The sequence below is a fragment of the Microcebus murinus genome, chromosome 4 (genome assembly GCF_040939455.1).
Source record: "Microcebus murinus isolate Inina chromosome 4, M.murinus_Inina_mat1.0, whole genome shotgun sequence".
Lineage (NCBI taxonomy): Eukaryota > Metazoa > Chordata > Mammalia > Primates > Cheirogaleidae > Microcebus > Microcebus murinus.
This window is the reverse complement of record NC_134107.1, coordinates 875,946-898,630: the sequence shown is the minus strand read 5'-3', so window position 1 is coordinate 898,630 and position 22,685 is coordinate 875,946. Positions and strand designations below refer to the sequence as shown.

The window sequence follows — 22,685 nt, the reverse complement described above, 5'->3', positions numbered from 1 at the left end:
ATTTGTAAGATATACTAAACTGACAAATTAAATAATCCAAACCTATACAAAACTCTGGAATTTGGAAAACGAAAACAAGAGGAGCCAACGAACTCGTGGTAATCAGTTTTTCAAATTTTATGTTTTAACATTTTTTCAAGGATATAATATATGCTTTTACTAAATATGTAAATATTTACTTCTGATTATTATGGTAATGTGCATTTTTAAATAGAATGAAAACACTGAATTCAAAAGAACCAATTCAAGATGCTGTAAGAAAACTCCCTTTTAATAATCTTAAAAGTTTCAACTTGTAGAAGACAAATGCTTATGTGATTAGAGACTTATGAAGCATTTTTAGGTACTGCTGTGATGTACGAAAGAAATGTAAAAACCCGGTTTGAAATTCACATGGTTTTCTTATTCCCCTGTCAATAACATCCTAATAACTCAGATTGCCTATTTACACATTATAGGATGATAGCTAAAAATTGGAGAAAGGATCTAATATAAAAAAATGTTATGATTATCCAAGTTGAAGATTTAAAAGTCTTCCAGTGCATCTATGATTATCAAGCAGGACCCAATATTCACACCAGGAATAAAGAAAAGGACTAAAAAATCAAGCCAACAGGATTCCTGAGTTTTAGAGATAAAAGAATTTATGTACAAGGTTTGACAACTATGAACACAAAAGTTAATAAAGCTTCTTGGGAGTAATAAAATGTCCCCATTGGTGGAGATGTTTTTGTAAGCAAACTAAGGGATTATATGTAACCAAAATGTTTGTACCCCCATAATATTCTGAAATAAAATTTTTAAAGAAGAAATTATCTTCCAGAGATAATTTTATATACTCTGTTAGCAATCTTTCCTTCCTTATGATTCTATGATATTGTGTAGCTTATTTCAGAAAACAATCATTGGCCAGGCTCGGTGGCTCACGGCTGTAATCCTAGCACTCTGGGAGGCCAAGGCAGGTGGATCATTTGAGCTCAGGAGTTCAAGACCAGCCCAAGCAAGAGTGAGACCCCATCTCTACTAAAACAATAGAAAGAAATTAGCTGGACAGCTAAAAATATACAGAAAAAATTAGCTGGGCATGGTGGCGCATGCCTGTAGTCCCAACCACTCAGAAGGCTGGGAGGCTGAGACAGGAGGATCACTTGAGCCCAGGAGTTTGAGGATGCTGTGAGGCAGGCTGATGCCACGGCACTCTAGCTGGAGCAACAGTGTGAGACTCTGTCTCAAAAAAAAAAAAAAAAAGAAAACAATCATTAATTTTGATTGCCTTCATTCAGTATGGGCATCTAAGATGAATCAGAATATCTCTAAAATAAATACTTGATTCATTTCTTTAAGAAGGGTGTAGCTTAAAATCTCTTTTCTTATTTAATGGATATAGATTAAGAACCTCATTTACATAACCAGAAATCATAATTTTAGTTGATGAAAAAATAAATATAATGCTTATTTGTTTTCTTTTATTTTCAAAAAGTTCTGAAGCACCTACAAGATTATATCAAATAGTAAGATGAATTAGTTAAGGTGAGACTACACCAAACACTAAGTTAGAAACCTTAAACAAGAAACAGAAGAGTCAAATATTACTCATTTGTAATAAACCTGATAAGGCCTAAAACATTTTATGTTGCATTATCTAGGAATACAGATTGTACTACATTAAATACAAGATGTCACTTTATTAAATTTAAAAGAAAAAAGGATTAAAATATTTTTTAATTTTTTAATTGACAAATAAGGGTAGATATTTTTGAGGTCCATGTGATAAATACATTCATATCATCAAATCAGTGTTACTGGGATGTCTATCACGTTAAATATTTATCTTTCCCTTATGTTCATAATGTTTGAATTACGTGCTAGCTATTTTCCAATGTATAACAAAGAAATATTATATTCACCATTAAGTTTTCTTTCAGTTCATTAAAATCAGTTATAAATCATTTAGATGAATCTGAGCATTTTTTCATTACCTGCCTTTCCTAAGTTGCATTTAAAATAATTTCTTTCATATCTTATAACATAGAGATCATGCCCTCATTTAACCCCACTATTTCTGTTGTGTTTTTATAATAGTCTGTTATTCAATCTTTATATTTATCTTGCCCTTCCTCAATAAATTCTTCCCTATCATCCCCTCCTCCTCTCCATATTGGCTGGTCTGTTCTTTTCGGTTGCCTTCCAATTCTTTCCTTCCATAAGGACAAACTTCAGAATTGCTTATCTCCCCATACCTCCAGCTTTCACAGTTCTCAATGCTGTGCGTACCTCTGTCTTGTCATTACACACGTTTTCTCTTATGATCATGAGGACTTCCATTTCTTGTTAGGATCCTTGTCATCATTATGAAGATGGGGGGATGGTGTGTGAAAAAGAATGGGGATAAAGGTTTTATAAAAACAACTTACCTCTGTGGTAGGAAACTTGTTTAAAGGCATGAATAAAAATCTGGGATAAGGGCGATCAAATTTAAAGGCAATTTTAGGAATGAATGGCGGGACTCTAGTTGGTCTGGAACAAAGGTCTTCAACTACATCTTCCTTTGGACTCTCTGAATTCCTGTCCTTAATGGAGTCAGTGTCGTTTGTCCTCACATTGCTATGCTGTGCTTCCACTACAGTAAAAACAAGGTAAAGAGTACATGAAAATATTTGTAATTAAGAATCAATGAATAACACAAGACTAGGCAACTTCAAATAGCTTACAGTTTTTCTTGGTCTGCTGAGAAGCAGTTGCTAGATGTTTCAAATCCAGCTTGGCGACATTCTACAAAAAAAAATAATAATAATACTTTTAAGAATAATAAGTATCAAATTGATAAAAAATACTTATAATTTATATTTGCCATTACCCTATGATCCAACACAAAGAGCACAGGTGAGTAACTCAGATGTATTAATAGATTCAAACCTCATGTCTGCCATTTACTAACCTACATCTTTTCATGGGGTGAGGATTATGACAGATGATATCAATATCCTCAAAATGTAACTACCTTCACCCCTAGTTGATTATCATACAAATACTATGATATCCATTAGATTATATTCTTAACTAAAATAACCTAGAACAAAAATATATCCCAAGGTAATTTAGAGTATTACTGAAAAATCTAACATTAGGATATTGAAATTAATTCCAGGTTATACTTTCAAATGTGTTTGCATGATTTATATTTGCATGAGTTACCTTTTACAGGGGAAAATGTGAGAGGTTAATGTTCAGTCATATCTTAATTGAATGGCTGTCACTGCAAATAGTATCAGTTGCTTCTATTCTCTTGGTCCAAAAGCTAAATAATTATATAGACTCAGCTCCTTCCAAGAAAGAGACAGAAAAACAGGATAAACCTTGTGGGGCTACGACTGATGAATGAAAGCCACACATAGCTATGAAATACAAAGATGCACCTAAATATGCTGACAATAAACACAGAGATAGACTGAAAGAACAGACTGTAAAGAAGTGTATTCTGTAAGAAAAAAATTTAGGCTGGGGTAAATCATTTTTAAAAGGTGGGGACTAAGGGAGAAATAAAAAAAGAAAGAAATGAGATATGACAAATCAATCAAGGATGAGCTTACTTCAAGGATGAAAAGGAAAATCATTAAGTACAAAAATGTATGTGGAGGAAAAATAAATAAGGTATGTGGAGAAATACAGATACATAACAGAGACTTTTATTCACAATATATTCCTAATGTTGATTAGTATTTATACTACAATTAATCTTTGTAAATACTTCTGTGATATAGAGTTTAATTTTATTACTATAAAATAAGCCATTCAATTAGTTAAACATGCTCATCTACACCGCCTGAAAGCTGTAACAGAATTACAACAGAGAGAGACCAAATGGAAAAAGATAAATGTTCCATCAATTTTCCACTTAGAGAAAGAATTGGTAATCAGAATTTTAAAGAGTAAAACTTATGGCTTGAATAAGATATATTTATGAGAACATGAAGCTAAAGAAAGTTTGAGAAATTTTAATTTAAAATACTTTTCTAGGCCTTCAGTTGGAGGATACTAGAAAATATTCAGTAATCTTCTTAGCTAGTTATGACATATTTCCAAATTGTTTTCTTCTAATTTATGACATATTTTCTCTGCATAAGTCCCTAAACAGTAAAAGGGGACATAAATTTAAGCTGCAATTATAGAAATGCAACAGATTTAATTCTTAGATCTAGTATACATATTATTTATTTATAACAGTCCATTATATAGAAATTCATTTGGTGTTCATTTATTGCTATTGAAAAATACTGAAATGATTCTGACATGTAAGACTTTATTCTAGGTACTCAACGATACACGCAAATATATTTCCTAACCTCCAGAAGCTCAGACTAATTCGGAGGCTTTAATATGATTATTTAAATAACTAAATACAAAAAACTCTGAAATTTGAAATTTAAGAATGTGATAATAAAAATTTTAAAATAAAATAAAAAATAAAAAAAGAATGTGATACAAGCTCTTTGAATGGATATTTTTTAAAACTACGATGCAAAAATACCCTGAAATTAAAGTTTTACCATATGGCTATTAACTCTCTGCTTCTAGAACTATTTGTTACTTGGGGCAAAACATGAATTCTTCAATTAGATGAAGTGTTAAATGTACTCTTAAAGGAATGACTTAGAAAACACAGTGGAATCCCTTTGTGATACAGATGTTTAGAAAGAGAATTTAAATTTCTCTATTTCTACAATTTTTAAAAAATTAGAGATGGCGTCTTGCTATGCTGCTCAGGCTGATGTCAAACTCCCAGGCTTAAGTGATCCTCCAGCCTCAGCCTCCCAAGCAGCTGGGACAACAGGAATGTGCTACCCACCCAGCTAAATTTCCACAATTTCTAATATTATTTTAGTCTAATTACAGAACCAAAGATAGAAATAGAGAAAAATTTCTCTTGCAAAACCTCTAGGAAGTTTATAATAAGTGTGCAAGGAAAAAAAAAAAGGGGGAGACTCTGCCAAACAACTGGGGAGCTGAAAAGCACCAGGCAGATTCCATGATAATATAATAAGTAACTGGATCCATTAGAGATTTATTTAGGCAAAAGTATTATTATAAAAGTCATGTTAATTAGATTTAAAAGTCATAATAAGTATACCTATCCAAATAAACCTTAACCAAATTTTATATTTCCTCAATTGTGGAAAAGCCTTTCCTAATATAATTTTCCTGTCGCTATGCATTTTTCAGCCCATTCTCTTTTTCAGTCCCAACCCCCTCAAAGTATTTATCAGTCCTTTGTTATTTGCCAACATAAAAACTTTTTGAAACATTCCACTAGTCATATTTCTATAAAATGGTTTCCTCTGACCAACCTTCCATTACAGACATAAAATGATCATAGGTAGAACACTGCTAAACTTTAACAGTAAGTACTATACAAAACTAGATTCACCGTGAGAAAATTAATTTCACAAGAGACAACCTCACCTTGGTATAAGAATTGAAGTCTTCAATATCTGATGTATGCCATAAATCATCATCACAATCCAGAGTGTCAGAAAGCCTTTAGAGCAAAAGCATACAACAAAACTGAGTGAGTTCGTTTTTTTTTTTTTTTAAAAAAATCCATCAGTTCTTATCTGGGCATTACCTCCAAAAAACAAAAATAAAAATAAAAAAATTCTGGGGAAATGTCAGCTGTCTTTATATCGAGTGATATTTCTTGATATAACTAAATATGGCTTCTGTTTTTAAAAAAATATTTTAGTTATCTATTTCTACCACCATCTCTCCTGACCTACGAAATATTCAATGGAGACACCTTTAGTTCCACAACCAATAGTGACAGCCACTACACTGGCAGAGTCTGAGAATAATTTGTCTTCACAAAATATACTGAAGGCTAACTGAAAATCCAATAAAGGTCTGACATATAACTTTTGTCACCTGAACTGAAACAAACCTAATAACCTAAAACAAGATACAAAATTACAATGTCCCTTTTCCATTATCTATCTCTGATTCAAAGACTAATCTGTGTTACTCGAAATGGCAGTCTTCGTTCTTCAACACAGATAACACTTAAAAAAGCCCCACTGTTCCCTTTACCCTGAAACAATACAGCAAGTCTCATGAACCATTTGAAATGTTTCAAAGCTATGTACAAATGTACAAATGTATATGTTGTTATCGGGAATACTCTTTCCAGAAAGAGTAAAACATTAAAAATTATAAAATCTGATTATTTTCCCTATATAAGTCCTGCCTTATTCAGGTCCACATAAATTAGCAAGCCCTTAAAAACCTTCATAGGCACTCAGATACTCAGACACTGCTGGGAAAACACAGTCCCGGTAGCTGTAACTCTATTTCTCTAAGTGCTACCTAATCATCGTCCTTCCTACGGTCTATCACTTCCAGATCCCTCTTCTGCAGGACTCCATGGCAATCTCCAACCTTTAAATACTCAGCCTACAAAAGCACAGTTTCCTGAAAGGGTGGCTCAAATGATAAAAGAGTAGGAGCTCTCTGTTTCCCCGCTTCCAGAAAATAAGCTAACTGGAGTCTTAGTCATCTGCCCCCAGCACAGGCATGTTATCAACTACCCACCTGAAGATCCATGACTGATTCACCAGCCAGGGCTACCCCTGCCCTAGCCTCCAGGTGCATGGGAAGGACATCAGTGAACTGAGAAAGGAGGCAGAGGTGAGGAGACACCTGTCCTGGGCCACAGGTCTATGTAGTTCAGCAACCTCCAGCCCCCTAATACTCTAGGGACTCAAAGTCACTTCTGCGTAAGTTGGGGTACACATAGATGACATCACATTCCTATTTGCTGTAGAGACTCTTCCCAGAGGCTCAAATTCTTTTTACGTCTTTCAACAGAAACCTTCAAGTTTATCAGTCCTTCCAATTCAAAAAAACAAAAAGCAGCAACCTGTTCAGGACTCCCTTGGACCTCCCATCTGAGTTTGCCTTTCCAGATAACTCCCAACAGACCATGTCCTTCATGCCTATGATTTACTTTTATCAGACTCGGCTAAACCCCAATAGGATCTATTTCTAAAACTCTTATTCTTACCCAACCCAGTGTTATCTCTTTTAAAGCTTGGCCTTCCCCTGCTAATTGCATAAGTATCCACTTCCATTGGCATCACCAGCTACTTCCATTCTACTCCTACTCCATCGGGCTCACTAGATCACTTTCGCTTTCTATTAGTAAAACACTAACTGACAGGATGACACAAGAAGAGTACTGAGCTTTGATTTAAAGAGCCTGAGTTCCAGTCTCATTTCTGCCACCCACTATATTCAAATAAGTCACTTTAATCTCTTTGGGTTTCAGGTTCTCCATCTGAACAACCACTTCACCAGGATGTTTAATACAGGTTGAAGTACAGGAGGATATTTTGATTAGTGTCTAAGATTCCTTAAAATCCTCAAATTCTTTGTGCTTTTGATTCTGCCTATAGAAAAATTGGGGATACTTATCTGGCAGAAAAAAATAATAATAAAACAAAAGAAACACCAAGAAAAACAAAGATCATTTTAAAAAATCATGAAAAGATTAAAGTCATAGAAAAGACTCTAGAAGAAAAGAAAAACCTTCATGAAATTAGCAAAGGAACTAGCATAAAGAGAAAAACCAAACTGGGAAGTCGGCAACTAGAGAAACCAATTACAAATAGGTTTATATGTATACATTATAAATACATTGTGGGGGGATGGTCACGCTTGAAGCTCTGACTCGAGGGGTGAGGGAAGGCAATAGCAATGTATGTAACCTTAACATTTGTACCCCCTTATTATGCTGAAATAAAAAAAAAAAAAAAAAAAAAGAGGCCGGGCGCTGTGGCTCACGCCTGTAATCCTAGCTCTTGGGAGGCCGAGGCGGGCGGATTGCTTAAGGTCAGGAGTTCGAAGCCAGCCTGAGCAAGAGCGAGACCCCGTCTCTACTATAAATAGAAAGGAATTAATTGGCCAACTGATATATATATATAAAAATTAGCCGGGCATGGTGGCGCATGCCTGTAGTCCCAGCTACCCGGGAGGCTGAGGCAGAAGGATCACTCGAGCCCAGGAGTTTGAGGTTGCTGTGAGCTAGGCTGACGCCATGGCACTCACTCTAGCCTGGGCAACAAAGTGAGACTCTGTCTCAAAAAAAAAAAAAAAAAAAAAAAAAAGAAAGAGCATCTCAACTGATGCTAAAGGTAATTTATATAACATGGCCTATTCACAGATGTCCTTCACTTACAGTAAAATAATTCCTCTCTAGGACTTCCCTAGTCTCACTTAAACATAGAAAAAATACTAAAAGCATAAGGGGGCATGGTCACACATGACTTAGACCAAGCTACTCAGGATCATTTGAGAAGACAGGATTTTGAGACAGACCTGGTCCTGTGGCCACAGCTAAGTGAGATCTGCCCGAAATCCTTTGATGGTAAAAACAAGGTGCTCATGACCACTGCAATTGTCAAACATATCAGTGCACACTCTTGGACTAGCCAGGCTTCTGAGGAAAACTCTAAATGAGAGTTAACATAAAACTAAACACAATCTTCCGAAGTGATCTGATTGGGACCCCGTACCTTGCTCCCAGTGCTACACACATCTCTGTCAATCTACGCTGAGAGGCCAGAGAAGGGATTTGGGAGCCAGACAGACTGATGGTCAAATCATGGATCAGCTAATTCTTAACTATAGGAACAAGGGCCATTTAATCAATCTCTCTGAACTACAGTGGCCTGATTAGAAAAAAGTAGGTTATTATAGTGCAGATACATTGCAAAGCTGTTGGGATAACTATATCAGATGATAAATGCTAAGCATATAACATGGTGTCTAGCTCAGAGTAGAATACTCAACAAATATTAGCTTTTCTTCCTCTGTATTGCCTTAGTTAACATACAATTTTTAAAAATCTGTAAAATCCTACCTGATTCCAGGATCTTCAGTAATCTCATCTATTATTTAAAAAAAAATAAAATACATTTAAATCCACAATAGAAAAATACCAAATATTAAAAGCATGGGGGCATGGTGGCACATGACTTAATCCCAGCTACTCAGGATCATTTGAGGAGCCAGGAGTTTGAGACCAACCTGAAAAACATAGCTGGATTCTGCCTTCATTTTAAAAAAATCATGCAAGCTTTTGTTCATGATTTACACTTCGTTAAAATAAGACTCTGATGCTTTGTTACAACGTATTATTTTGGGACCATACCTGGAGACTGTACCAGAATATTAATTAAACCACTGGCAGGCAATTAGTACACTACCTTGTACTTTCCCTACTTTGCATTTATCAAATACAAGGATAAATGGGATCTATCAAAATTCAACTCCCACATGTCACCTGCTTTGTACAATAATCATGGTCCTAACCAAACCCTACCACACTGACAGAAAAAGCTATCAGTAGCAGATTCAGCATCACATGAGGACAGTGTCAACCTTAAAGAGCATGAATTCTGGACTAATGGTCTAGGAGCAGTTAGAACAGTGTATAGTAGACCCCCTTATGTGCTGTATGTGTTGAAAAAACACACTCGATGCCTTTTTCCTCTGCTCTCACATCACAAAAACAATCATCAACACAGAAGACTTATGTGAACAAATGTGTGGGGAATTTTTCCCCACCAAGAAGCCAGCAATCAATTCTGCAGTGGACACCAGCTGGGTGTCTTCTAATTCAATTCCAACACTATCCCCTTGGTGATAACATCAGATCCCACAGGTTAAGGCTCAGTCCATAATGCTGTCCCTTCCCCACACCAGAACTTCTGACCAACTGGCTTTAAGTTGGGGTTCCCACAGACTCCTCTTTGGGTTCAATGAATTTGCTAGAGTGGCTCGCAGAACTCAGGGAAACACTTCTGTTGACCAGTTTATTACAAAGGATATTATGAAGGATACAGCTGGAGAGATGCCTAGGGCAAGGTATGGGGGAAGGGGTGCAGAGCTTCCATGCCCTCCCAGGGGTCACACACTCTGGGAACCTCCACATATTCAGCTATCTGGAAGCTCTCTGAACCCTGTCCCTTTGGGTTTTTATGAAAGCTTCATTACTAGCCATGACTTAAATCATTGGCCATTGGTGTTCAAACCTTCAGTCCCTCTCTCCTCTCAGGAGGTTGGGGATAGGGCTAGAAGTCCCAACTCTCTAATGCTGCCTTAGTCTTTCTGGTGACCAGACCCCCTCCTGAAGCTACCTAAGGGCTACTGGCCATCAGTCCATCATTACCACACAAAAAGACATCACTATGGAGAGTCTAAGGATATTACGAGTTGAATTCCAGGAAATGGGATCAAAGACCAAATATCACATCCTTGGTTTTGCTTTCTGTGGTTTCAACAGTCCAAAAATATTAAGTGGAAAACTCCAGAGCAAGACACTGTCTCAAAAAAAAAAAAAAAAAAATACTTACATGCAGATTTTTAACTACAAGGGGGATTGGTGCCTCTAACCCCCATGTTGTTTAAGAGTCAACAGTAATTAATATTCCTTTACTAAATGCAAAACACTTATACTACTAAATAAAAGATCCATTTTTATAGCAAGTCCAATTTATGATAATGTGACCATAGAGGAAATTTACGACATAGTAACTTAAACATCTCTTTTCTTATTCATACAAAAATATCATAGAAGACTTTAGAGATCATAAGTAATTAAGTCAATTTTTTTCAGAATATCGTTTTGGATTATAAATTACCTACAACCAACTTCTTAAGTAATTCTGAATTTGAAGCTTCTAAGAAAGAAATTAAGAAATTTAAATATTAATTTTTTAACTGCTCTTTTGTGGTCACAACCTCCTACTTTTATTATGGTAGAACCACAAACAGTAATTCTCTATTAGAAGTCTTACCTGGATTGCTATTTTGAGGATTGCTATTCATTTTTTCTTTATATTCTAAAATTTGCTGGCAAAATCTATGTATAAAAAAATAAATAAATAAAATTACTGTTTTAATACAGATATGAAAAACTTTTACTAAATATAGTAAATTCTTAGAGTACTTCAGAAAATATCACAGCTAATGTAAGAATGTTATCATATACACTTCAAATTTGTAAGATCTACAAACTTCTTATACAGCTTCTAATTAATGAAGAAAAAAAGTAAGGTGAGGTACTCATGAATTAACTGACTACATTAACTAGAGTCAGGTAGACATAATGGAAAATATCCTGAAATCAGAATAGGTTCTAGCTCCACAAACAGCTATTTGTTCATCACCAAGTTGCTTCTCTTAGGCTCAATATTTTCTTCTAAAAGTAAAGATTTTATTGCCTTAACTAGATTCTTAACTAGGTTGTTATAAAAATTTACTGAGACATTTTTCAAATGCTCAGAGAAATGGTGATACAATGGAATACTTTGTTCCTGAACCCAATCTGTGTTTTTCCATAGGTTCTAATATTCAAATGTTGCATTTTTCAGGACATAATATGAAGTTCTAATTTTTGTTATTAGTTCTATTCTTTGTAGCTCATAATTCAGGCTATCTCAGCTATTTCATAATTTTTAACAAAATATATTTATAAATACATTATTCCATTAAATTAGATTACATTACTGTCTCCATTACTGAGACAATCAATCATACAAAGGGCAGAAAACAAACAGATGTTAAGACCTGGCTCAGACTACTACTGTTCCCTCCCTAGCTGCTCAGACTCTGAACCAGCAGATCTTTGCTAGAATGATGCTTAATCTCCATGTTCATCTCCAACTGACATGGAAGATAAGATCCTACTTTTTTAAGTTCCACAAAGGAAGCTGACATTTTCTCATTTCTGAGATACGTACCAACAACATATGTGCACACAACATCCCATGTGTTGCGAAGCTCCATTCTCATTTCACAGATTACCTCACACAGATATTTTGTAAAGAATGTTACAGTTTCGATATTGAGTGCTGCCCATTGTGCTTGACTCAGTTTTGGGGGAGCCGGTCAGCAAACAGTCAAATGACCTTCCAGGGACTGTGCAAAATATGGAGCTTTTCAAGAATGTGCACGTCATATTTTCACATGAGCCATGCTAATCTACTCTGTATTGTTCCAATTTTAGGATATGTGCTGCCAAAGAGAGCACAAAGCCCTACCTACATATGTGGGTATGGATGCGTCATGGGTGAGGCTTAGCCCTGTTACATCCAACTAACCTAGTTTAGACTCAGAGGTTTCAGCTGAACGGCTTCTTTGTGAAGCAGGATTTGAAAATGTTTTAAAACCTTGAGGTAGAGAAACGAGCAGCTTGGAAGATTTTTGTTATTATGGGGAAGAGATCACCTCAGAGCCAAGGGCAAGTTGGTGCCCACTACTGAGGAAGGATGATATGGGACCATTCACGACCTCAGGAAAGGTGTCACATGGGTCATTAACAGACCGCAGGGTACAGATCTGGTAACAAAGAAGAAAGGAAACTCCGATCTTTTCCTGCAATGTTGTTTGAACCTCTCTGACAGGTTAGAACAATCTCAACTAATATTTATTTGCTTGAGAAAAGGGCTTTGAAGGATAGCTTAGGCTTAGGCTAAATTATGCTCAGCCTATGAATGCTCAGGCTAACTCTAAGCCAAAATACGGGCTCTACATCAGGTTTGAAGTGTGGGGGAAGGATCATTTTGCTCACTATGTGTGTGGCTAAAGCCAGTGGTCCCAGCTGCAGAGCAGAGTACTGGTGCTCTGGGAACAATGGCTAAGCACATGAGCATATTTATGTGAACTAAAAAAAAATGTTACTTTAAAGTCTAAGATAGATGACCATGAAGACTGAGGTATCTGAACCAGCAAGGGTATCCTAGTACCAAAGTTCAATCATTACTAATGGCAGGATCAGTTTCCATAACAACAATGCAGCAACCAAATCAAGGGAAACAATGGAATGACTAGAAGGTCCCTTTTTCCCTACTTCTGATTTGTAAAAGAGGATCATCTTTCTTGCACTTTGGAACCCCTTACTTTCTTGATAAACTCGAGGAGGGACTAGGACTGTGGCCCTCAAACCCTGGGCTGTGGACCACTACTGGTCAGTGGCCTGTTAGGAACTGAGCTGCACAGCAGGTGAGTGGTGAGCAAGTGAGGGAAGCTTCATCTGTATTTACAGCCACTCCCAACACTCACATCACCACCTGAGCTCCACCTCCTGTCAGATCAGTCACTGTCTCCCATCACCCCCAGATGGGACCATCTAGTTGCTGGAAAACAAGCTCAGGGCTCCCACTGATTCTGCATTATGGTGGGTTGTATAATTATTTCATTATATATTACAATGTAATAATAATTCTGAAATAAAGCACACAATAAATGGAATGTGCTCGAATCATCCCAAAACCCCACATGATCCACAGAAAAATTGTCATCCATGAAACTGGTCCCTGATGCCAAAAAGCCTGGGTACCGCTGGTCTGGGAGATAGCCCCCAGGGTATGGCACAAGAGTTTCTACTAAACTGGATATTTCAAGACCCAATTAACTAGAAGTATCAAGGATGTAATCTTATTTTTTATTCCATATATAGGGGTTATACTTGGAATAAAATGGACAATGTTGAGATTCCTAAGAATAAAGGTCTTAAATGTCCAGAGAAAAAGAATACTGCACCTTGTGCTACTTCTGACTAGGTGAGCCTTTTGCTTGATTTCTGGCACATGAATTGGACTATCTAGCTGCCATTCCACCACTACCTGAAACAAACTATGAAATCTCCCCTGATGTATAAGATGCAATAGTTACAATTGTTTTAAACCTCAATTTAGTATTAACTAGTCTTTTAATGGGTATACTTACATATCAGAACCATTAGCAACAGCATGAGCTTCTGCAGTCCTTCCAAAGCAATCTTCAGCAAAGATATCAACATTTTGCTGGAGAAGAAGACTGACTGTACTTGATGATCCACAACGTACAGCAAGCATGAGTGGTGTTCTAAAATGACAGAGACATAACTTCACTCTCAGAAACGTTAACAAAGTTACTTAAACAACTAATATGATATACTTCACCAATCCACTATCATGCCTGTCTGTGCAGAATTAACCATTTATATGTACTTATAGACATAAGCATCCTGGGTGCTCAAGTGCTCATTTTTATAAATTACTACTGAGGCTAAAAGAAAGGGACAAAAGAAAGCCTCCTGTCTCACTGGCATAGTAAAAGTTGCTAATTTACAGTCCTCTAATGGGCAAGAAACTATGCTGAGATCACTTATCTAAAATAGGCCACGATTTAAATGAAGAATTCTCCATTCTTCCCTAGTCTAAATCAAATATATTTTAATCCAAAGTCAGATAGGGGTCAGATAAGTAAAAGCTACCTGCAGCCTTAAAATAGCAATATTAGTACTAATGATAATAATTGTACTCAGAGTACTTTCAGGTATTGATAATGATAGGCATGTTCTAGGCACTGAATTAAATACTACACATATATTTTAAACACACACATATATATTTTATATGTGTGTGTATATATATATATATAAAGTCTCACACCCTACAACTCTTGATCGACATACTATTATCCTCCTTTTCATATCAGAAAACATATTTGGTGATCAATAATGTTCCCAAGGTCACACACCTAGCAAGGGGGAAGCCAGGAACTGAACCTAGGCTTCTGGCACTCTAAAGCCTCTTTTCTCTGTCACCCACCTGTACAGCTCATCTTCATTCAAGGAAAAGTTCATACAATTAAAGCTGTCTTTCTTTCCTCTGCCCATACCAATTAAAAATAAAAACATCAAAATACACTAGAAAAACAAATGGAAAAAGCTGACGAATCCACAGTATCTGGTAATAGCAATTCATAGTCACTTAAGGATGACCTAATATCAATATGCTTCAAAGAAAGCAACTTAAAGCAAAGACTCACCGAGTAATCCAAAAGACAAAATCAATTTCAGCTCCTATTTGTGTGCAATATAGTATTTTTAAAGGAAAACTATCTAAAAAACAGAGGTTAGACAAATACTCTGACAGGGTGAAGTTCATATTGAGTCATAAAGCAATCTAAAAGTTAAAGTTCATACTTCATAAAACTAATATGAAACCCCTTTAGCTATTACAAGATCATATCACCAAAAAAAGATATGATGAAAAGCATAAAATTACAAACATAAGTCAATATTATAAAAGAAGATGAATCCTTCTGCACATTCTTCTTTACATTGTCCAGTCCAAATCATTGATTTTATACCTAACTGAAGATTTCTGTTGATATTTTTCATTATACCCCAATAATTATAAGGTAATCTTCTTATTCACTTAATATTTCTGACTTGAGTTGACTGTTACCCTTATATAAAAACACTCTTTAAAAAAAAAAGAACTAATTATTGTACCTTTTCAAGTCATCAACCACATTTACATCTGCTTTTTCGTTTATTAAAAATTCTGCCACTTCCATTTTTCTTTCACTCAGAGCAAGCAAAAGTGGTGTGAATTGATCCTGGAATACAGCAAAAACAATTACTAACTTGACAAAATTAAATATTTCTCAACTTAAGTGAAAACCTTACATAAGATCTTAAGAATGTACATATAACACAGAAAGTGAATAAAAAGTAGCCCCTTCCTTCTCAACCCTCTGTGCTTTCCCACGTGCTGCTCCTTCCCTTGGAAACACGCCTCCTCTGCCTCAACATGTTAACTCTGGTCATCTCCGAAACTCAGTTTACACATTTGCTGCTTCCGAGAATGTTTGCTTCCGTCACAGCATTTATCACGGTATATTGTAATGATTTTATTGTTTCTCATCTAAAAAGAGCTTCTTGTGGGCAGCGACAGGATCTATTATCTCTACATCCCCAGACCCTAAGATACAATAGTAAACATTTGCAGTATTTTTATTGAGTTAATGATCTAAATTATTACCTTTAGAGCAGTGTTTCCTAAGCTACATTCCAAAGAATATTTGTCTTATAAGAAGTAATGTACCCCAACAGAAAGTTTACATGATCATCTATTTGTGAGAAATATTACACAATAGTGCACTATATGTGTCTAATCTGAAAGCAATCTTTTGAATTTGCCTAATCCCTCTTTGACAATACATTTTTGTATGTGGCAAACATTAACATTTGAGAAATTAGAGATTCAGAGATATAGGTTTGAAAGCTTTTCAGCAAAGGTGGAGGATGTCTCCAGGTGATGCCAACTCACTTGACTCTCTTCTATCAATAGTGACAAGATCCCAGATGCCAATGTCTGCCACTCCTGTTCAAGTGGGTCAATAAGGAAATGGGCTCTGAATTAAAAGAGACAGGCTTTAAATGAACTTTGATTGCTTATTATTAAATGGTCCATGGGATTTCTCCTATTACAAGATCACAGATTTTTATCTCAGTTGTTAAAAAACTCAGAATGAAATTTTATTCTCAATGATAATGGTAATCCTGGGACACTAATGCATATCTACATTTTTAATCCATTTTTATTCTGGTTTCCCTTTTAATTGTTACTTAAAACTATTTTTTATTTTAGGCAAAATATGAATCAGAAATAGAAATATAATAGTTTCTTAATAAAAGTTCTACTACTGACCTATATGAATTATTTCTAGCATAAGGCACTAAATAAATCACTTGCATTTTTAAGAGACGATGCTGAATATAACGTCATCTGCAATGTGCATAACCAATCCATCCATAACCATGATTAACCTAAAAAGGCTTATAGGCATTCTAATAGGAAGATGATTATTTATGATATATATTAAGAAAAAATAGTTTTTACAAAGCCACCTTCTGAATTCTAAGATTTAACTCCATTACTAAGATATTAATATAAAATATAGACTATATACTATAAATAAAGATAAACTGTCTGGAAAACCTTGAAACCTTTACCAATATACATATAAAACAGTAGTCATAAACTCAAATACTTACAGAGGCAAGGTAGGTGACCTAAGTACAGGACTAGATGGGCACAGTACCAAACAGGACAATCTATGCCTCATATAAAGGGGCAACCTCTGCACAGCATACCAAACAGCAAGATGGGCTCAAGGGACACCTAGACATTCCCGAAGAGATGCCTGACACCAGATTTGATTCTTTAAGAGAAGCCTGAAATCCAGAATTCTGCATGTCTCCTAAATTTTACATGTTGACTCAATTTATGGAAGCATGCTAAACCTCACTTAGAATACACACCTTGTGCTTTTATATTTGTTATACACGTGTTTCCAAATGGTTGTGAATAAAGCAAGTATTTGCATGAAAAATCTTTCCTTTCTTTCATAGCATATGTTTTAATAAAATAATCAGGCACCAACATGGAATAAAAATTGCTACTAAGACTTACAATACCCACTTCAAAAGTTTTTCCAACATTTATTCAGTTATCGACTATATTTAATTCTCCCAGATTCTTAACCAAATGGATAACTAGTTCATAAGAAATGCTTAAATAGAATTATTAAAAGAATTCCTATTGTATTCTTACTTACGCTCATGGGTTTCTGTGTTTAAAACTGCCATCCTGACTATGCTGAAGCTCTATGACCTTAACAGACATACTGAGATAGTTCATTATACAGCTTCAACTGAAAAAAGTTTAGACTTGCTACTATTCTAATTGAGAAAACCCTACTTGTAATAAACATGTGTTGACCTATCACCTGAATGATAACAAAGAGACAGGAACTTCTGAAAGGGTCAGCCTTTACATATTCAAAGACTACCCATAAGTAAATTTCTAAAGACCCACTCAATGGCAGTGAATGGTTGAGAGAGAAAAGATGTTATTCTGTAAACTGATAGATACAGTCAATGATACTCCTTTTAACTTCTCAACCACAGAGATGGAGAAATACAGATAAAAGTCAAGCTAGTATTGTTAGAAAGCAGAGATTTGAAGGAAGTAGCACCTATCAAATTCCAACTCTTCCAGAAATTTCTTAAGTGTTTGAGATATGGGAATTCATATATTACACTTAACTGTTCAGTGATTCTTAACCAGGAGTGGGATCAGAATCTCAAGGAAACTTTGTTGTTAGAGACAGGGTCTTGCTATGTTGCCCAGGCTGGACTCAGGAACTCCTGGGCTCAAGTGATCTTCCCACCTCAGCCTCCCAGTTAGCTTGGACTATAAGCACATGCCACTGTGCCTGGTTTCAAGGAAATATTTTTAAATATACATGTCCAGACCTTATTATATTTACTAAATCAAAATCTTCAGGCAAAGCCTAGACTTACAAGTTATTTTAGTTTCCCCAGGTCACCGTGTTGCACAACTCTAGCTAAGAACTAATGCAGCAGACAATTGCTTTAGTCTCATCTCTCGCCCACATGGCCAATTCCTGTTATCATTTGGGGATTTAGCCAAAAAGAGGAAAGAGTAAGAGGTAGAGTCATTTACTGAAGATTCCATCTAATGTTCCTGGGTAGGGAGAGAACAGGGACTAGTAAACTCAAAATACAACTTGGTTTTGCTACTTCTCCAACCTTCCCATCAAGACATTCTAGCTTCTGAGAGCAGAGCTTAGACTCTTATCTAAGTGGCTGTTTCTGCCACATTAGGATAATCAGTCAGTGAATCATTTGTCCCTCCCTCTTCTTGCCCACTTCATTACCACCTACTCATCACCAATCTGCTTTCTTCAGAGATCTCCTACAACTGATGCCTGGGCAGGATGACCGCCAACGCTCTCCACCTGAGAATTATCATCCCCACAGCTGAAGAGCGCCTGGTCTAAACATAAAAACTAAGGGGGAAAACATGCAAAAAAACTTCTTGGTATTTTCCCTGACTTATGTAATTTTCAAATTGGCCTGCATTTATTTCTGGTAGCTCCCCTTTTCCCTTTCCAGTTTTCCCTCTTTAGGCTTGCCACAGAGAGGTAAATCATGTTCACAGAAATTACTTTTTTAGGAACTTCTCAACAATAGCAAGATTTCCGTTTCTATGAAATGCATTTCTTTTGTTAGAATTTTATGATAGACCCCATTTCCAGGGTAAATTTGCATTTGTTTTGCCATGTTGTTGTACACTAACTAGAAAAAAAAAAAATTGGGTGGTAAAACAATTTGAAAAAAAAAATTTACCTTTAGTGTTATCACAAATATTTACCATAAATGCATAAAAGAATTTGTACCCTCTAATGCTTCTTTAAAAGTATCAATATTTCAAGTAAAACCTTAGTTATTTCAAAACATTTTCATTGAGGGAATGCTTGAACTTCCAAATATAGAAAATTGACCCTTACATATGTCAATGTTAAAACAAAGGCATTTCCAAAATTTTGAAAATAAAGTTGGTTGCTCTATACCTTGTTTGCTGTCTCCATACTAGCACCATGAGAACGTAGTGTTGCTGCTATTGATAAATCACCATTAAACGCAGCATAGTGCAGAGCACTGTTGCCGTAGATATCCACAACATTGGGATCAGCACCATGTTCCAAAAGCACAGTTACATGATCCTGTGCCTGGCATTGCACGGCCTATCAGTATTAGACCAAGAAATAGATTGTAAATTCTAGGAATTCAATATAAACATTTCACAGGTTTCACTTATTAGTCATATTTAAATGAGATCAATTTATTTTTATTCTATGGGTTTAAAGAAAACCCATCTCATGCTGAAATAGTTGGCAGCTATATACCTTCATCAGAGGTGTCCTGCTTTCGCCATCACAGGGGTTAAGCTCACATTTCTGGCCCAGCAGGAAAGTGACCACCTGTGCATCTTTGTTGGCACAGGCCAAATGGAGAGCAGTCCTATGAAAGTGAGAGGACTTTTTAGAAAATTACAGTTTACTATCTCAAAACATATTCATGTAATTGTAAACATTAAATCACATGGTACTCCATCTGTTTTCAAAACAAATCTTTAACTTTCTTGTAAAGATAGGACAATATTTATTAGTTCTTAGTACTCACTTAGTACTCACTGAGTACTCACTTAGTACTCACTTTCATTACTCTTAATGAAAGAGCAGCCTATTGGAATAGGCAAAGACACTGGCCTTCAGATTCAGTTAAACTTGGGTTTGAATCCTCCTTTAAGATGTCTCTAGGCCAAGCGCGGTGACTCACACCTGTAATCCCAGCACTCTGAGAGGCCGAGGCAGGTGGATTGCTCAAGGTCAGGAGTTCGAAACCAGCCTGAACAAGAGCGAGACCCAGTCTCTACTATAAAATAGAAAGAAATTAATTGGCCAACTAATATATATAGAAAAAATTAGCCGGGCATGGTGGCGCATGCCTGTAGTCCCAGCTACTCGGGAGGCTGAGGCAGGAGGATCGCTTGAGCCCAGGAGTCTGAGGTTGCTGTGAGCTGGACTGACACCACGGCACTCACTCTAGCCTGGGCAACAGAGTGAGACTCTGATTCAAAAAAAAAAAAAAAAAAGGTGTCACTTACTAGCCTGGACTTTGATTTTCTGTGCCTCAATTTCCTCACCAATAAAATGGAAATGAGATTGGTAGGTACACCTCACAGGATACCACTGTCATGCTTATGTGAGAAACTATGCTAAGTAGTTACTAGTACACATAACAGCTCAATCATTGTTAAGATAGTATAATGATTACTATGACTACTACCTAACAATGATGACATTTTGATTAAGTAAAATGACACAAGAATATCTACCTTGTGGCAAATTTTAAAGATTAGAGATACAACTGTATTTCCATGATTCTAAGGCGCTCATCGTTTTCACATTTTAACACCTCCGACATGGGAACGCCACCTGCAATTCCATGACTGGCTGCAACGATAACTGGCAGCATTTTAAAAAGCATCTTATTGATCCCTAAGATAATGGGCCATCGCACAATCCATGATGACTCACATTAAACGAAATCTGGTTTGTGCAACGGGTCTCTCTGGCAGTTCTTTTCATAGGATTGGCATTTAAAGAAATTTTAAGTTTTTAAAAGTACTATTAAAAAAAAAGAGAGAGAGAGAGCTGAAATAACAGCAGCAATGCATTTTTTTAAACAAAGCTAATTCTCACTTTGATTTTCAAATGAAGTGTTGCTTTGGTTAAGCTTCTCACAAAGGCGGCCTGGGAGCGGGACCCCTCCAGGGTTTCCACCTGGGGTGACAGGAGCCCGGGAATGGGGGGTATCTCTCCCGCACGCCCCCCGAGCCCGCCCCCGGGCCCCGGCTGCCGGTTCCTGTCACCTGTCCTTCTTGTCTCTCTTGTTCAGCACCGTTTTGTCATAGTAAAACAACTTCCGCGCCTCCTCGAATTCGCCCCGGTGGACAGCTCTGTGGAACTTCCCCAGGTGCTTCGACCGGACGACGTATCCCGGGGGTGAGAAGACGCTGCCGCCCTTCTCCGGCCGCGGGCGGGTCGCCCTCGAAGGGGCGATGCGGGTGAACCCCAACTTGCTGCTCAGGCCCGAAACCTTCTTCCGGGCGGAGCCTTCCGGGTCCGTAGACATCTCGGCTCCTCCTCACTTTCTCTCCGCCTCGGTCGCCCGAGGCTAGCAAGCCAACCCAGTCTGGGCGGGACCTGCGAGGAGCAAGCTCTGCGCCTCCCCGCCGGGCAGCCCAGGGAAGGCAACGCCAACGGCGCGAGCGCTCGCGCGCGCGGGCTCACCTCAGCCAGCGTCGTCGCTGCGCGCGCGCACGAACACCCACGCGCCTCAGCTAACGAATTCCCTCACGCCTTTGGCTTTGCAGGCAGGTGGCGGCGTCGCTGCGCGTGCGCACCAACACCCACGCGCCTCAGCTAACGAATTCTCTCGAGCCATTGGCCTTGCCGGCAGGCGGCGTCATCGCTGCGCATGCGCACAAACACCCACGAGCCTCAGCTAACGGATTCCCTCACGCCTTTGGCTTTGCAGGCAGGCGGCGGCGTCGCTGCGCGTGCGCACCAACACCCACGCGCCTCAGCTAACGAATTCCCTCACGCCTTTGGCTTTGCAGGCAGGTGGCGGCGTCGCTGCGCGTGCGCACCAACACCCACGCGCCTCAGCTAACGAATTCTCTCGAGCCATTGGCCTTGCCGGCTGGCGGCGTCATCGCTGCGCATGCGCACAAACACCCACGAGCCTCAGCTAACGAATTCTCTCGAGCCATTGGCCTTGCCAGCAGGCGGCGGCGTCGTCGCTGCGCGTGCGCACAAAGACCCACGCGCGGCGGCTAACGCATTCTCTCCGGCATTGCCAGCAGGCGGCGTCGCTGCGCGTGCGCACAAAGACCCATGCGCGGCCGCGAACGCATTCTCTGGCATTGCCAGCAGGTGGAGGCATCGCTGCGCATGCGCACAAAGACCCACGTGCCGCGGCTGTCGCGTTCTCTTGCGCAAGTGGCAGTGGGAGCAGGCGGCGGCTGCAGCGCGGGCTTGCCCGGCTCTCCGCTGGCTGCGTCGGGGTCCCCGCGCGCGGCCCGCCAGGCCCGGAGACGGCAGCCACAGAGCATGCGCGGAGGGTTGCAGCGAGGCCGCGTCTGCTCCACGCTCGCCCCGTTTGCACCGCGAGCAGCGGCCCGTCGCGCCGGCCCCTCGCGTAACCACGTGCAGCGCGGGGTCCGCGGGTGCGGGGGGCCCCGCGCAGGGCCCATCGATGCCCTGTGGCCGCCGGGTGCCCTGTGTCGCCGCCCCCACGCTCCAGCTGCAGGCCAGGAGGAGCCGGCCCGGGACGGACCGCTGGGCGACTCTGAGGACCGCAGCAGCCAGCCCCGGCAGCTTCCTGGCACTGTGCGGGGTCCGGGCTGCCCCGGTCAAAG

General features: G+C 38.5%; 2 protein-coding genes and 1 non-coding gene across 3 annotated transcripts; all 3 read right to left on the bottom strand.

The window, feature by feature from the left end:
• Positions 1–2,309: 2,309 nt before the first annotated feature.
• Positions 2,310–16,207, bottom strand: LOC142861003 (uncharacterized). The gene is made up of 8 exons (XM_020283838.2): positions 16,158–16,207; positions 15,338–15,444; positions 13,783–13,920; positions 10,851–10,915; positions 8,912–8,939; positions 5,461–5,536; positions 2,712–2,772; positions 2,310–2,620 (listed from the first exon to the last, which is right to left on the bottom strand). The coding sequence occupies exons 2-8, from the start codon at positions 15,400–15,402 to the stop codon at positions 2,310–2,312; spliced, it is 744 nt and encodes a 247-aa protein (XP_020139427.2). The 5' UTR covers positions 15,403–15,444; positions 16,158–16,207.
• On the bottom strand, positions 11,979–12,085 carry LOC142870760 (U6 spliceosomal RNA). The gene has a single exon (XR_012919103.1). It is a non-coding gene; the product is annotated as a U6 spliceosomal RNA (small nuclear RNA).
• A 3,056-nt stretch (positions 16,208–19,263) lies between the features above and the next one.
• On the bottom strand, positions 19,264–21,541 carry LOC142870438 (ankyrin repeat domain-containing protein 26-like). The gene is made up of 3 exons (XM_076001226.1): positions 21,135–21,541; positions 19,606–19,720; positions 19,264–19,428 (listed from the first exon to the last, which is right to left on the bottom strand). The coding sequence occupies exons 1-3, from the start codon at positions 21,395–21,397 to the stop codon at positions 19,264–19,266; spliced, it is 543 nt and encodes a 180-aa protein (XP_075857341.1). The 5' UTR covers positions 21,398–21,541.
• Between the last annotated feature and the right edge of the window lie 1,144 nt (positions 21,542–22,685).

Bases quoted from the DNA above. Each gene is read 5' to 3' on its own strand.
- LOC142861003 (XM_020283838.2), bottom strand. From the start codon at position 15,402: ATGGAAGTGGCAGAATTTTTAATAAACGAAAAAGCAGATGTAAATGTG. The intron at 5,537-8,911 runs GTAGGATTTTAC...TTTGCTCTAAAG, and splicing joins ACTGAAGATCCTGGAATCAG to GCTTTCTGACACTCTGGATT. The intron at 2,621-2,711 runs GTAAGCTATTTG...TTTTTACTGTAG, and splicing joins TCAGCAGACCAAGAAAAACT to TGGAAGCACAGCATAGCAAT.
- LOC142870438 (XM_076001226.1), bottom strand. From the start codon at position 21,397: ATGTCTACGGACCCGGAAGGCTCCGCCCGGAAGAAGGTTTCGGGCCTG. The intron at 19,721-21,134 runs GTGACAGGAACC...TCACTTTCATAG, and splicing joins AAGAGAGACAAGAAGGACAG to GACTGCTCTCCATTTGGCCT. The intron at 19,429-19,605 runs GTATATAGCTGC...GTGCAATGCCAG, and splicing joins GCAGGACACCTCTGATGAAG to GCACAGGATCATGTAACTGT.